This window comes from Anopheles arabiensis, chromosome 3, assembly GCF_016920715.1.
Source record: "Anopheles arabiensis isolate DONGOLA chromosome 3, AaraD3, whole genome shotgun sequence".
Classification (NCBI taxonomy): Eukaryota; Metazoa; Arthropoda; class Insecta; order Diptera; family Culicidae; genus Anopheles; species Anopheles arabiensis.
Genome location: NC_053518.1, coordinates 48790038 through 48805753, shown reverse-complemented (window position 1 = coordinate 48805753; position 15716 = coordinate 48790038). Strand labels below are relative to the sequence as shown.

Genomic DNA, 15716 nt, shown 5'->3' with positions numbered 1-15716 from the left:
AACACATTTCACTTCTTATGTAAAAAAAATAGGTTGACTGGGTGAAATAGGCTATTTTTATCTACGCGGTGTGAATTTTATCAACGCAATTCATCGAAAACCAACGTGAGACGTTGTCGCTCTACGTCTTTAATAATGAGGCAATCCGAATTTATTCAGCCATTATAACTTCTGTCCAACGCGCTTTGACTTACCGATTCCAATTCTATCGGTCAAAGCTAAGAGCACTTATAATGTTTTTCGGAACCGCCTGTATTTCTCTATTGAACTGTCGTTTCTCATCAACACGAATATACCGACCGCCGGATAAAAAGTACCTGTATAAACAGTTTTCAACTGTATTTCACATACAGTGGAGCGCCGTTTATCCGGGTACCTTTTATCCGGCTTTCCGTTTATCCGTGCTGTTGAGAAATGACAGTTCAATACAAAAGTGACATTGGGTTATGAGGAGGATATTTGAAAAAGCGGTTATAAGAGCACATTGTCATAACAAAAAACACTGTAATTCATGGCAAATTTTAAAAATTCTCTTTCGAAAAACATGAATTTAATAAAAACTAGGTTATTTTTATCAAAAATAAGAAAAATTTCCAAAAAATAACCATGAATTGGTGATAAATTATATCATTTGACTCATTATCCGTGTTATTCGCTTATCCGGGCGAAGTCAAGTCCCAAGAAGGCCGGATAAACGGCGCTCCACTGTACTTGGGGTGAATTGGGGATGTCAGCGCCACCGTTTGACAGGTCGTGTGCGTGAAACTTCATAGAGAAAAAATAGAAGCAGAAGACAAAATATGCAACAAAAGTTTTTTTATATAGACTAAAAAGTCTCTAAAAAGAAAATCTCATCGTGTCCAGATGTCGCCACTGCGGCGCCGCCAGTCCCATTGTAGAAGCGCTCGGAGGTTTACCTGAAAACAGTTGTTTGCAATCGCGTTTCCAATCGCACCCAATGTGTGAATCGCATTTGAAACTCGCCTAATGTAAAAGCGGCATAATGGCTCAACTGACAGTAGGTTCGGTACAAAATTTGATATTTGGGAAATTTGCGTTCCGTCTCGCACTCTGCCGCGGTGGCCAACAATTTCTAGAGCAAGTGTTACCGAGAGAAAAACTACAAGAAGGTTTTCCTGTTTTGATATTTTTTAAGCTGACTACAACATCTGTGCTACGTGTGGTGTGCTCCTGCACCATTGCTTTGCCGCGGTACTAGGACACGCTTACGCTGATTTACGCTGGAGATTATCGTTTTCGATGTTCGGAGTGAAAATAGAAAAGAGAAACGGCCAATGTCACCCAATCGTTTGAGGTGGCACAAGTGTAGCGCACCTCCCAATCCATGAAAGGGGAAAACACAGTGCTTTTAACCTCTAGTGTAATGACCAGATCAGATTTCTTTTATCGTACGGACGCATAAAGCTCGCATTCCGCTACACCGTGGGTGACACATTCCTTTGCGTAACCCTTCGGCCACATTGCTACATTTGGCTGGCAAACGAAACCCCATCGCTTCCGACAGAAGTACCACCGATTCGAGACTGCTCGCTCCAACCGTCGTGCCTCCCCGCTGATTGTTGCTCCTCCGCTCCTTCAACGGAGAAGAGTGTTCTATCAGGAAGCCAAAAAAAAGGAATACACCGATACCGAAAATGACATCATCGGCGGAACTAGAAACCTTGCGGTCCGAAATCGAGCGTCTAACGCGAGAGCTGGATCAGGTGAGCAGCGAAAATATTCAATCTGCCAAATACGGTCTAGGATTGTTGGAGGAAAAGCAGAACTTGCAAGTGAAATGCGAAGAACTGGAGTCGCTGTACGAGAACACCAAACATGAGCTCGACATTACACAAGAGGTAAGTTCAACATGTTTGCATAAGTAACACGTATTTGCTTGAGAGCAGTGCTAATATCAACGCAAAACGCGTAAATCTTCTCTAAGAAAATGACCAAGAAGGAATTAGTAGCATCAGGTGCAACTAATGCATAGTGCGTGAAGAGCTTATAACTACGCCACCCGCTCTGCACAATTACAACAATCTAATGATTCACCGCACATTTTGGTCTCATTTCGTTTTATTTCATTTCACCTCGCATGGCAGAAGCGAAATGGGTGAAATTTTCCTTCGTGTTTTCGGTTACGCACCGGGGTAGTAGGGCGATGGAGGCAGCCGCCGAGCTGTGGGTGATTGCTTTCTGTTGTTGTTGTTACTTCCAGCGCTAACTACGATTTCATTTGAAATGCAATCGAAATCAGAAACGGCCAATTGGTGCAGCTCCACGCCTTTTTTGAAGACTGTTTTTTTTTGTCTGGATGGGAAAATGGCTGTGTTTTCGTCATCGAATAATTGCACCGTTTTTACCTTCACGTGTGACATAGATGAGCATTGATGGTACTTATCTATTTATTCTTTCTTTTCTCGAACTAACGAGACCCATCGACCGAATCCTCACGTGCATGGCGGTTCTTGAATTGCTTTCCAATTAGGCGGTAAGTGCTTCTTGGATTCTGCTCCAGAGCTATTGATCAACTTCATTACTGCATTGGGAATAGAGTTGTGCAAATAATTGTTTCCATTTCCTCCACACCACTTTCCACACTCTTCCGTGGGTCATCTTCGCGCTTCAGCACACATTGGCTGTCGTCGGCTCCGGAGGCTCTCAATACCTACGAATTTTCCCTGCAAGAAAGTCGATAACGTATCCGGCCGATATTACCGGATACCTGCCGTTGGAAAAATCATAGCAAACCATGGCGAAAACGAAATAACGCGTGAAACATGTGCAACATGAGAGTGTGTTGTGGTTGAATAGATTTTCGCCACTTGTTGTTTTACCTCTTGGCTATTTTCTTTAATTTTCTCTTACACGCCAATAGATTTTGAGATAAAGCTTCGCGTGTGCACCGGTGTGCTTGGTTGTCGATACCACCCGGTACTTCTTGTGCAATACATGCTCTTAACGGCAGGTCTAGGAAACGACCGAATGGTTTATTTTGAAGGTCAATTATGCGTTATGATACGATTACCATAAATACTATCATAAACATAATTTGTTTACATAATTTCACGTGTTTTCGGATATCGTATCGATAGAAGAAGAATGCATTTGACACAATGGGCATCTTATTCATTCTAGGTACCATGAGGTGCAATATTTAAAAAAAAAACTCTTTTGTGTGCGCTGCTGGTGTATCTGTACCTGCGCTTTATGCATGCATAAATTGTAATAAATATAATAACATAAATGATTGTTTTTTAGGCTTTACAAAAATTTCAAAAAACCCAACAAGTCACCACCAAATCGGGCATCGAGCAAGAAGATGCACTGCTCAACGAGTCGGCCGCGATGGAAACATCCCTCAACATGCAGATTGTGGAGCTGGAAAATGAAACCAAACAGCTACGCCACGAACTAGATCGTGTGACAAGTGAACGAGATCGCATGCTGCAGGAAAATGCCGAAATCGGGCGCGACAAGTCCGGTACGGAAGCAGAACGGGCACGGCTTAAAGCTGAGCTGAAGGATATGAAATATCGCGAAGCTCGCATGCTGGCCGATTACTCGGAGCTAGAGGAGGAAAACATTTCCCTCCAAAAGCAGGTGTCCAGTTTGCGAAGCTCCCAGGTACGTGTTGACATCCAACAGCAAATGAGTGTAGGAAATCATTAGCTACACAACATGTTCGATGTTGTTTCTTCGTAGGTGGAATTCGAAGGCGCTAAGCACGAAATCCGGAGGCTGACAGAGGAAATCGAGCTGCTGAATTCACAGGTGGAGGAGTTGGCTAGTCTTAAGAAAATTGCTGAGAAACAAATGGAAGATGCCTTGACTGCACTACAAGTGAGTATCATTTAGTTTCACATTTTAAACAATCATATGTCAGGGTATTTAAAACTATTGTCTTTGCGTTTCAACATTGTTCAGGTTGAAAGAGAGAATAAATACGCTTTGAAGAAAGAGCTTGATACACATATCAACCGTGAATCAATGTACAATATTAGTAATCTGGCATATAGTATACGTAGTATGGAAGAGAATGCCCTGAACAGCAGCGATTGCGAAGAGGAAATTCCAGCACTGAGGTAAGTTATATTTTGCATGAGTGGCAGCGGCATAGTATGAGATATAATACCTTTAATTACGGATATACAGAGACTCCACCCTGAAAAGATTGGAAGCAACCCTTGAAGCAGAAACTGCGGACCTGAAATCACCCGATGGCACAAAGGGCGATCTATTCTCGGAGATTCATCTGAATGAGCTTAAAAAACTCGAAAAGCAGCTGGAAACAATGGAAACTGAAAAGTTATGCCTGACCGCAAATCTTCGTGATGCCCAGCAGAATCTAGACAAAAGCCAAAACGACTTGCAAAACTTTATGGCTAAGCTGATGTTACTGGCAGCACACGTTGATGCGCTTCATACGCTCAAGAAACAAATTCAAATTGAGGAAAATATAACCGGTAAGTTGGGAAAGTGAGGTGACAACATCGCTCAAGTAGCATTTTTGTGAAATCTTCTATCGTACGCTTGCATTGTTTGTAGTATCTACAGCAAAGGACAAGGATGTGAATGATAAATTGAATGAAGCTATCATGCAATACTCGAGCTGGTTCACCTTAAGCTCGAAGGAAATAGATACTCTCAAAGCTGACCTGGCTGAATTGCAGAAGGGCTTGAACTGTTCTGACGCAATGACTGTACTTCGCAATGAAATAACAAATCTCAAGAACAAGGTAGTGTGCTTACTATATTAACTGTCCGTTTATCCGTGCTTAGAGCACATTCATTCAACAATTTAAATACTGTGTTTCTATTTCGTAGCTGTTGTCTGTTGAACAGAAATCATTGGATTTGCATAGTGACATCCAGGTACTTACGACACTCTCACAAACAGCGGGCCAGAGCTTGAACACGACGCGAACTAATTTAGTTGCACTAAGCGACGACCTGGCCCAGTTGTACCACCTGGTGTGCACGGTAAATGGTGAAACTCCAAATCGTGTACTGTTGGACCACAAGAACGACGACTTAAGGTATGTTGAATGTCAATCATTTTAAAGCATATCCTATTTTAGCCATATTGTTGTTATGTGCCTGTTTTGTTTTTCCATATTTAGCTTCGAGAACGATTCCTTAACGGCAATTCAATCACAGCTGAAATCCGACATTCTTACATCCAAGCCTCATGTTTTTGAGGACCTGCAAGCACTCAGCGATGCTGTCGAGATTCGCAAGTACGTTGACACTGTGAGCGATCAAATTCGGTACCTCAAGACAGCCGTCGAACATACGATCGAGCTGAACAAGGATAAGGTGGTGACCGATTCCTCCGCTACATCCTCGGGCGATGTAAAGGAGGCAAAGGAAGAAATAGCAGATCTGCACGAACAAATCATCAAATTGCGCAGCTTGCTGTCGACGAAACGCGAGCAGATCGCAACGCTGCGCACCGTGCTCAAGTCGAATAAGAACACCGCCGAGGTGGCGCTGACAAATCTTAAATCCAAGTACGAAAACGAAAAGTTGGTCGTCAGCGATACGATGTCAAAGTTGCGAAACGAGCTGCGCATCTTGAAGGAAGATGCGGCCACATTTTCAAGTAAGTTGGAGCAAAAATCAAACTCGATGCAAACGGCGTCAAACCCCATTCTTCTACCGTTGTTTATTCCTGTTTTTTTTTTACCAGGTCTTCGCGCTATGTTTGCGGCTCGCTGCGAGGAGTATGTCACTCAGGTTGACGAACTCACGCATCAGCTTGCGGCGGCTGAGGAGGAGAAGAAAACGCTTAATCAGCTACTTCGATTGGCTGTGCAGCAGAAACTTGGACTGACGCAAAAGCTCGAGGAGCTTGAGATGGACCGGTAAACATTAGCGTCTGTTTCTAGTTAGTGCATAGTGATGAAGTAATTATTTGTTCTCGTATTTATAGTGAAATGCGCCATGTGCGCCGGCCGGCAGCTTCGCAGCGCGGCGGTGGTGGAGGTGGCGGCAAGTCGGCCTTCTCTCGTGGGCAGCCGGCCCGGAACAGCCTTCAGAATCCGAACAGCAACAGCAATAGTAACAATCCGAACCAAGCTTTCTTCTAACATAAGGTGAGCGTACAGCGTAAAATTCTAGCGTTCCTTTACACACTTCTTAAGCTGTAAAGGGGGAAGCGCTAGAGGAAAGAGTTTGTAGTTTTAGTTAATACAAAGTGGCGGGACGAATAACAACCAAAAATTATCACCATCATATGTGAATCTTTCATCGATCTCCCGTGTGTTATTGAGTTGGTTGTGCATTGTTTTACGCTCTTTTTCTTTGCAAAAGATTAGAAAATCGGAGAGCTATGACTAGGTGGTCCGTCCCACCATTTAAATTGAATAATCAAATTCCCACATGGAACGTAACTGACCAGCAGTGAGCAACACTGTTTGAAAAAGAAAACCATATTTCCATCCATTAATGAAACGAACGAGAAATGAAAATAGTTGCAATTTATAAACTCGTTGTAAAACGTACTGATCAGATTGGACGAATGTCGAAGCAAAAAAAAAACACACAGTATGTCCAGTTAACCTGTGTGAAAGTCCGAAGAACACAAATGAACGCGCAAGAGATATATTTATTTTCACTGATAGTGGCAGCTACAATAGTGTTGAAGGAATTATTGTAACTAGATGATTAGCTGAACGAACGAACGTGGCAGCGGTTCACCGAAGAACACACAGACAGATGACTGATCGAAAAAAGAACTCTGATAAAGGTATGGTTCGTTTATTACACTATCTATCGATTATTAGAAATTGATAACAACACAGTTTAGCAACTTAAAATGTTGAATGGTGTTGGTGGTTGTGGCTTGCATACCGAATGATTATGGTAACACAAATGTTGCTACCACATCTATTTCAAACAGGTATAGATAGAAATTATTTATGAATTCTCGAGCAAATACCAATACGGTTATGAGCCCGTTATCTAATAATTTACTGCGATGATGATGATAGTACGAATGTGCTACAAACATAATGTCCTTTTCTGAAACAACGTTCTAATGTCACTTACAGTTCGTGACAAGAGAGACCTTTTTGTTTATCGGTTGTATTGATGGTATGGAAAAAAGCACACAAAATTTGGACCAACATTTTTATGGCAATTTTCCACACGTTCCTGATGACTAGAAGCATCAACGTATTTTACAACATATTTACTTGCCGATGCTGCCAGAAACATTTGCAATGAAAAGAAAAGCATCTACGACGTCATAAAACAGTCAGATATTTGTCTTGCTATCGGAGTGTAATGTGATTTCATTGGCAATAAGAATGTTTCGTTGTATAGTCGGCACCGCTGCATCTTACATTGGTGGCTGTAGTGGAAGGATGATTAATAGTAAATTCCTAGAAGTAGGAATTAGCACACATCAGTAACTAGCAGTGCGCAACATTTTATAGTCTATTAGGACGTCTTCCCTTTGCGTTCCAAAGTCAGTACGAAACATGATTATCAGTAGTGTGTTAAACATTAGACAGCTCTAATGAGGGAAAAGTAATAGAAGAACAATATGTTCATTGGTTCATAGCAACTAACAATTATCTGTCCAAAATAGTGCAGGTTAGATTTTGAAATTTGTGATTTTTTTTGTCAGTTAAGATACACGAATTATAGCACCAGAGTCAAATCGAGCAAGTGAGGCAATATGTCAGCAGTGTCAAAAATAATGATAGTAAAACGAATGAATGAGAACACAATAGGAGTTTCGTCGATGTAATCCTACGAAAGCATGTCCTCATTGAAAAAAAAATCTTCTAATCGTCCAAAATTTATTATTAGAATGTTATTATATCCTTTGATTAATCCATTTGCCAATATTTTTGAGAAGAAACAGGTTATGTGAATAATAAAGATATTATAGCATCAACTCTACATGGAAATTGAGAGTAGCTCTGGTATTGTTGTATCTGACTTGGGGGACAACAGAAACAGACCACACGCGTATCATGCGTCGTAAATCTGGTGCGAAATGATTTGTGCCGGCAGAAAGAACATCCAATTCGTACGATGTGGTACTGTAGAATCTCCTATTTAATGTAAAAGAAAACTATCATTTAGCATAACTTATACAAGTCTACCGAGCCATATATTTATTGTAAAAACATTTAAAATAAACAGAAAAAAACGTGGAATAGAAAAGCAAAATTTATTGCACGGAAAATTATTAAGATTAAGCGAAATGGCCAGTGTTGAAAAGGAAAATGAATGTGTCAACAAATGTCACTTCAAAACCGACAGCAAAGATAGACATACAAGTAGACCATTTTCCCCCAAAAAACACTGAAGGATAAAAGAACAAAACACACTTACAAAATACGACACGACATAACAATATGAACTACGAAATTAATAATAATTAATCACCGTCCCTTTTTTGAAATGAGGTTTGAGCGGTAGGAGATAACTCGAAAGAGTGGTAATAATTAACTATACGATGGTACGAAGCCACGATAAAGCATTTTTGGTACTTACCCTAGTACATGGAGGCAAAGAATGCTACTCAATGCAGTAGCCAAATTGTTACAGGTATCCAGAAGCGTTAGCTCTTGGAAACTTCCGTTTGAATAATTTGTGAATTTTGTTATATCTCGTCTTTCTTTGAGATTATACGCTTTTTTGTGTTTAAAATTATTGTGTGTTAATCTTTATCACAAACAAAAAGTAAAAAGAGATTGCAACCTGTTAGAGAATAGTGATGTTTCTGATATTTGATATTTTTGTTGTAGGATCTTAGAGAATCGTAGTGAGTTAATGGCAAACAACATGCAAGCTGTGCAATCTGCATGATTAAACATTTGTAGTATACTTTCGCAATACAGAAGAAATAGCGGCACTTGATTCCTTTTAACGTACATCAATGATGAAACAAGGTAACAAACGAAGATCTTAGATGCCGAACGGTGTAACACGGAAAATAGCAAAAGAAGATGGACATACTTAATGGTGTAGTCGTAAAATGAGTAACATCTTTCAACCCCGTTAAGTTGGAACATACATTTGTTTTACTATAGTGCTAGGCGGCCTGCAGAGTTCGGTCGGTTGTAGAGTGCGAATCCCTCCTTTCGTATCCGTAGACATAAGATATCCATGAACTAAAATCCGCATAACGGTAGTGTCCATTTGATTAGCAGTTTAGTAGGTGTAGCGATAATCGTAAGTTAATACCAGAAACAACAATCGTATTCCCTCCTAGCGTAGCGCAATTTCTACACGATACAATCCCCTTCCCCGTTGTTCATTACTTTAAAATCGTGCAATCAGAGTGAAAGGTTACTCTCGAATGTTGCAAAAAAACACTTATTGAAGGAAATGTAAGTGAGAGAGAGAGAGAAGCGAAGAGAGAGAGAGAGAGAGAGAGAGAGAGAGAGAGAGAGAGATCAAAGAGTAATTGTGGAAATTAAGAAGGCAGTAGAAATCCACACATGTCCATTTTGTGACTATTCTTTGCCAAGTTTGGGTATTAATTGTGTTGGGTAAATAGCAATTATATTAAACTGGTAACCAGTGGTAAACAAATAGCATCATGTGTTTTATTCCACTTTCGTTTGATGAATTTTCATTATTAGTTCAATTTAAAATGTATAAAATAATAACATTTTGCCAGTAGATGTATTGAGATGAATTGTACTATTCACTTACTGTAACATCGTCAAACAATGCTACTCGCGTGGTTCTCGATCGTAGGTGTCCCGCAGGTCTTACACAGTTTAGCGTCAGACATTGTTTGTCAAATATGTAAAAGGCACGATTTGTTTTTCGCATTCATCGTGTTTTTATTAGTCTTTGCTTGCGATAAAGCGATGAATACCCTAATATTGTATGTTCTTGATTATTGTACGGCGAGAGAGTGTTCGAATGAACAACTTGCTAGAACACATACACGATGAACATCAGCAGATACATCGTAAGCATGGCACAGAACAGGATGCGATCCACTGGCTGCACCATGTCCTGCCACGTAACATCATTATCGTCGTTTGTGGTGGAAGCCGTATCGTCATCCTGTGGTAGATTACGTACCTGTGTTTGCCTATTCGCTTCCGGTAAGTTATCTTCCCATTCAGGGGATAATTTGTCTTTCTTGATGCTTCCGTTTAGATATCCGATGGACAAGAACGATGTTAATGGTCGATTTTTTCTTAAACAGCTTATGGTCTGAATTACCGCTAGCGGACACTCAGTGCATCCCTTCCGGGAGGTAATCTGACCTCTTGCATAATACGTCCAGCCGAAAGCAATAACACCGAGACCAAACGAACCAAGTAGCAGGTGTGCCAAAGTGATAACTGGTTTCATCTTCACCATGCCGTACCAGTAGAGGATAACAAGAAACATACCTTGCATCACGGTACCCAGGACGACGGCGATCGTTCGAGCGCTAGTGTCGATGCTAAACCAGAGACTGAACAAGTTCAGGAAACAAAACACTGCCATAGAATGGAGAAACATATTTCGAATTAAAACACAATGAAGGCGATTCAAAGGGATGGTGAGTGTGTCTGCACTTACTGACGATCAGTACGAGAAAAACGACCAAATGCGAACCAACTAATCGCTCGATGACAATGTCCATGCGAAACTCGGGGCTCATCGTGCTGTTAACAGTGGCCATCTGAAACGAGGTAATTTTGTACGGCAACAGCGAATAGCTCGGGTACGAGAGGCGGCGTTGGAAGTGAAACAGCGACAATTGGTTGGTATCGTACTCGACGGAATAAATACGCAGCGTACAAATCTTCGTATCGAATGCCCAGTATCTTGCCTCGGTATAACAGTCGACCGTGAATGTACACAGCACCGTATAGATAACTTCTCCATCGTAGCTAAGATGGCACTTGACACGGGTACACTGTTTAGTGTTTTGGATGCGAGGCGATCTAGAACGATACCAGAACTTGTGACGCGATGCTGCTGTGATAACGGTTTTCATTTAAATATCAAACATTTACATACCGTTGAAACGATTTTGCTGCAAATGTTGGCGTCCAGAGGTCTTGCTCAGCTACATTAATCGTTTCTATATTGCCACTCGTACGCTTGTTCCAGTGTAGAAAAGCGTCGTACCATTGCTGCAATATAGGTGAGCTTCAAATGCATCGAAAAGCTTCGAAATAATTATCACACCGTTCACTTACCATCAGCAGCTCTAGCGTTATCTCCAGCCTAGAATCGTAATTGCGCACCTAATTTCGAATAATTTAGCCAATGCGTTAGATAATTAAAAATAGTTAAACACAACTTGCCATACCTTTTCGACATTGATTACTTCAGCCCCGATGTACATTGCAAGTCGATCTTGCTGATACTTCACTGGCCGATAACGCGGGTTGTAGCTTGTCCCACAAAATAGGGCATTTTTTAATGCAGCTTCAGTGCTATTAATTTCCATCTGAGCCGCACAAACGAATGGTTTCGGGAGCTCTGCGCAGGAACGTGCATGTTAAATTGGTATTGGAGGACTCATTTTTTGCAAATCACGATCACAACACGTGTTTGTACTGTAACAATTCGTGCCCACTCACCACCAGCCGCTATAGCCGTTAATCCGGATAACAGCAATACTACGGTGCTACACTTAACGATCATTTTCGCTCTTCTTTGCCGACTAAATGTGTCTCGGCGCGAACAATCCTATTCCACTATTCACTGTCAACTGAACTATCGGCAGCATCGGCAGTTTGTGCGCCGGTGCACTTCACTGCGGGCTAAGGGTACGCTGTACATCTTCGTTGAGACAAACCGCATCATCAATCAGCACATTATTAGAATTAGCGGTCAGCTGGATGTTGGATAATACACTAGAGCAGAGAGACAGAAATGCAGAGGCTGATAAATGCATCATAAATGCATGTGTAAGGTTCGCTGTGATGGGGCGGCAGGCAGGTACGTTGATCTAGGGGACGGCTGTTAGCGTTGGTGGACGCGTTGCGTCACGATGCCATGCGTATAATCATCCTAAATTGGAACGGAGACATCTGCTTAGAAAAGGGGTACTATAAAAAAGTACACTTGCACTGGAAGAAAACGATCAAGACTAATCTTAAAATATATATTCTAAATGCATATTTGGAGTATTAGCCACTCGTAAATATACATATGTTTTGGCTTGTTGTCGGTGATGTCAGTGATAACATTAACAGTCAAGTGTAAAATTGCCACCTGATGAATTCTTCTTCTTATTTGTCGTAACACCTGTAGCCGGTGTCCAGAGCCTGCGACAAAGCATTGACTATCTCTGACATCACCAATAGCAGAATACCATACGGGATATGAACCCAAGACGGGCATGTTGTTAAGTTGTACGAATTCACGACTGTAACACGGGAGAACACCGGCCATATCTAATAAATTATAGCAATTTATCCATGATCGGCAGATTCTTAGATAATACAGAAACACAAAATCACGGTTTTACAATCGTCACATTTTATTAGTTTCTTACAACATGTTATGGTATACTTGTAACAAAATAATCAATACATACGATCATGTTAGTTCTGAACGCAATACACCAGTCACAATTAATACTTTTCTCCAAGATACAATATATTTCACTAACAGCTCCACTAATTAACGTCGTTACAACATGGGTGTACATGGGTACCATATCTTTGCTAAATATTGCTTGCAAAAAACTGCAAATATTTAAACCGTTTTTTTTTTTGGTATCGTGACACGGTGGTGATTGTTGCAATAGTTGATGAAATTGCTGAATGAGTCCAGACTACTGCAATCCAACAAGATGACATTTCCACAGAGAATTAAATAAGCATTTCTAGTGATTATGTTTGTATGTTTGAATTTCCCTGTGCTCACAGTGTTTCTCAATGACGGTGACTAGAGTGAATGTTAAATGAAAATTGTACACATAGATTTTTCATCAGTTTGGATCACATATATGACTACTTGAACTACTTATGTAAATTGTAACAAAACGGTGTTTCCAGCTGAATACAGCTTCAGTTAAGAGAAGGCAACGTGTAGTCGAGGCGAAATTTCAGATAATCAAAAACCAAACTTCTTATACACAACTACCAGGAAACCAATTGCGATGGTGTTCGCTATTATTCGTAGTTAGCGTTTGCCGGCACATTGCTCATTAGTTCGCCAACGATGAAAGTTTTGGTTCAGAGGACGACCAAACGGCAGATGCGGAACGTAGACATTTTTCCGGAATGTAGCGCGACTGGTACCAGAGGATTACATTCAATACAATGGACCATGCTCGAAGTGGTGTAATGATGAAGGCCAGTAATCCGTACGAGTTCCAAAATATCGCGGCCAGTAAAACCTCGACTATCATAATCAGGATAAATGCAGAATTTTTCCACAGTGCCATTGTCCAACCGTAGTTCTTCTCACCGGAACGACGATAAAAGCTGTAGGCAGAGGAAATGTTGGAATTAACAAAAATTGGTTTAAATATATGAAAAAGACTAATTCCGAAACGTTTCCAACTATCGTTCTTACCGTCGTACGACGTTGTTGGCAAATATTATGGTCAATGGAAGCTGACAGAGCATTAGTTGAAAAAATCCATACAAATAGGTGAGTGTGCCAGGCAGAAACGCGTTATTTACAAAAATACCCCACACAAACACCACCCCCATGTGGCCGTCGATGACTTCTCCGATGGACCATGGGCCGCAGGTCAGATAGAGGCAGTATCCCACGATAGGAAACATTAGACGATCGACAGTCGACAAAATCCACATTTTTCGTATCCATCCACCGCAGCATAATGTCCGCAGGCGGGGCCTTGCCACAGTGCCCTCTAAAATGGAAGTAAAGTTGAAGGATTGAATTTATCAGTTTTATATGGCCGTCATACAGAGTGATTGCAAACGTACTGCGAACCAGGGTATGCCATATACGAAACACACACAACGGTACCAAATAGATGATCAACGCCACGCTGAAAAATGTTTGAAACACTTTGTTTGTATCGTACATCAGCACCAGTTTGGCCAGAAAATCGAACTGCAACCGAGACCCGTCCAGGGTAAACCGTTGCTCCACCACACGGCTTCTTCCATCCGCATCCAGCACGTAGACCAAAAGCTTATGCAGCCCACGTTTGTAACGCTTCGGTTCCCACGGTACAACGAACAGCTGATGGCTGATGCGTTGGCAATCTTGCCAACTGGCACCGTCTATTTTCACCTGACATTCTACCACTTTCGCCGGCGAAAAGATCAGCATACGTATGTGCGTAGAGTCCACGATCGACTGTAGATCTTCCTTCCCTGGAATGTTGAACAAAGCGTCCTTTGGATTTGTCACCAGCACCACCGGCCACTGGTTGTGATGGATGTCGACGAACGAGAAGAGACCATGATCGAAAGCCGCCAGCCGATACCGTCGGTTGCGCATCCAATCGCCAAGTTCTAGCTCGAGAAACCCTTCCTCCTGCAGCGTATACATCCGGGGTACGGCTCCACCGAGCGTATGGAAATGTCCGGCCAGATACGCGTAAGCCTCCCGGTATCGACCAATCAGATTACGGATACCACCCGTACCTAGTCCCGGCGTAAGGATGCACGAGGTGGGATAGTGTCCGAACCAAATGGTGTAGTTCGTGTTGAGCTCCCGGGACCGTTCGGCTAGATTTATCAGATGTTGCGTCTCATTCCTCGACAGCATTCCGACAAAATTGAAGGGCCGTTTCGGTCCCGGATCTAAGCAAGCGTCAACGGCAATGAATGTGTAACGTTCACCACCCGCCGCCACTTGATGCATGTATGACCGGGTATGGTGTCTGCCTTGAGCGGAATAGTTTGTGAATAGATCCTGCCGGGTTTGCAGTGCGGGCACATTAAAGTTGTCATGATTTCCACGAATGTCCAGCCACACCGTTTTGTTCAGCACGTTTGTGTCCCGCAGCACCTCGTGATACCAACGCCACTCCTGTTCGTGCTGTTGGGAACCGAGAAAGTTTGACGTTTTGGCATCGGTTAGATCTCCCGAGGCCAGTACTACTGATGGCGCGATGATATCAACTGTTCGGTTGCAGAATTCGATCAACTGCGGTACACGGGCCGGATCCAGATACATACTAATATGTATGTCGGAAACCTAAAATAGAAAACGTATGGCTTGAAATGTTACGGCACGACACGATGGACTGATTGACTAGAAATGCGATCTGGCTATTGCTTAAGAATCACCTGTAAAAACCACATCAAATGATTGTGCTGATCATCCAGCTTCAGCTGTTTCGGCTGCCTTTGCTCCCCATCGTTCGATGCGGCATCGAGCCGGTTACTTAATTGCTTGTCGATACCGATCAAGTTGGCAAGGTTAGCAACAAATATCGAAAAGACGACAATAAATACGATCAAAGCAAATGCTACCGTAGTAAACCGCATCGTGCACCACCGTTATCTATCTTTCACCGTTTCGCTTCAGCAATCCAGCCGCGTAATCACTGGTGACCCGTATATGACTGTATGTCCGTCTCGGCCTTTACTGTTCATCTGGTGACTCACTAATAGACCATACTACTACTTGCGGCCGGTCACTGTCACTTCAGTCATAGGTCGCCCGTAGTTTGCTTCGACGGCGTGTTCCATGAATGCACGAAATTTGTTTTATCGAACCTGCCTGCGGACAAACTCCGATAACACGCAACAAGGTGAAGAAGCATCCAGCCTTTTCCACGGCTGTTATTA

General features: G+C 42.1%; 3 protein-coding genes across 3 annotated transcripts; 1 reads left to right on the top strand and 2 right to left on the bottom strand.

The window, feature by feature from the left end:
* Positions 1–1655: 1655 nt before the first annotated feature.
* Positions 1656–9557, top strand: LOC120901866 (protein bicaudal D). Its single transcript, XM_040310205.1, has 10 exons — positions 1656–1859; positions 3265–3630; positions 3709–3846; positions 3931–4088; positions 4159–4469; positions 4552–4742; positions 4831–5042; positions 5127–5608; positions 5696–5870; positions 5939–9557. The coding sequence occupies exons 1-10, from the start codon at positions 1656–1658 to the stop codon at positions 6093–6095; spliced, it is 2394 nt and encodes a 797-aa protein (XP_040166139.1). The 3' UTR covers positions 6096–9557.
* A 236-nt stretch (positions 9558–9793) lies between these two features.
* LOC120901868 lies at positions 9794–11787 on the bottom strand. The gene is made up of 6 exons (XM_040310207.1): positions 11568–11787; positions 11294–11466; positions 11181–11228; positions 10999–11114; positions 10555–10922; positions 9794–10472 (listed from the first exon to the last, which is right to left on the bottom strand). The coding sequence occupies exons 1-6, from the start codon at positions 11629–11631 to the stop codon at positions 9913–9915; spliced, it is 1329 nt and encodes a 442-aa protein (XP_040166141.1). The 5' UTR covers positions 11632–11787; the 3' UTR covers positions 9794–9912.
* Positions 11788–12448: 661 nt separating this feature from the next.
* LOC120901867 (transmembrane protein 62-like) lies at positions 12449–15702 on the bottom strand. Its single transcript, XM_040310206.1, has 4 exons — positions 15213–15702; positions 13896–15120; positions 13516–13819; positions 12449–13424 (listed from the first exon to the last, which is right to left on the bottom strand). Exons 1-4 carry the CDS (start codon positions 15411–15413, stop codon positions 13145–13147), a joined length of 2010 nt encoding a protein of 669 aa, XP_040166140.1. The 5' UTR covers positions 15414–15702; the 3' UTR covers positions 12449–13144.
* Positions 15703–15716: the final 14 nt, after the last annotated feature.

Excerpts from the sequence above, each read along its gene's own strand:
- LOC120901866 (XM_040310205.1), top strand. The coding sequence starts at position 1,656 with ATGACATCATCGGCGGAACTAGAAACCTTGCGGTCCGAAATCGAGCGT. Across the intron at positions 4,743-4,830 it reads TAACAAATCTCAAGAACAAG|CTGTTGTCTGTTGAACAGAA; the intron begins GTAGTGTGCTTA and ends TCTATTTCGTAG. Across the intron at positions 5,871-5,938 it reads GAGGAGCTTGAGATGGACCG|TGAAATGCGCCATGTGCGCC; the intron begins GTAAACATTAGC and ends TCGTATTTATAG.
- LOC120901868 (XM_040310207.1), bottom strand. The coding sequence starts at position 11,631 with ATGATCGTTAAGTGTAGCACCGTAGTATTGCTGTTATCCGGATTAACG. Across the intron at positions 11,467-11,567 it reads AACGGCTATAGCGGCTGGTG|AGCTCCCGAAACCATTCGTT; the intron begins GTGAGTGGGCAC and ends GTTCCTGCGCAG. Across the intron at positions 11,115-11,180 it reads TAACGCTAGAGCTGCTGATG|CAATGGTACGACGCTTTTCT; the intron begins GTAAGTGAACGG and ends CCTATATTGCAG.
- LOC120901867 (XM_040310206.1), bottom strand. The coding sequence starts at position 15,413 with ATGCGGTTTACTACGGTAGCATTTGCTTTGATCGTATTTATTGTCGTC. Across the intron at positions 13,820-13,895 it reads ATGGCATACCCTGGTTCGCA|AGGGCACTGTGGCAAGGCCC; the intron begins GTACGTTTGCAA and ends CTTCCATTTTAG. Across the intron at positions 13,425-13,515 it reads GCCAACAACGTCGTACGACG|CTTTTATCGTCGTTCCGGTG; the intron begins GTAAGAACGATA and ends CTCTGCCTACAG.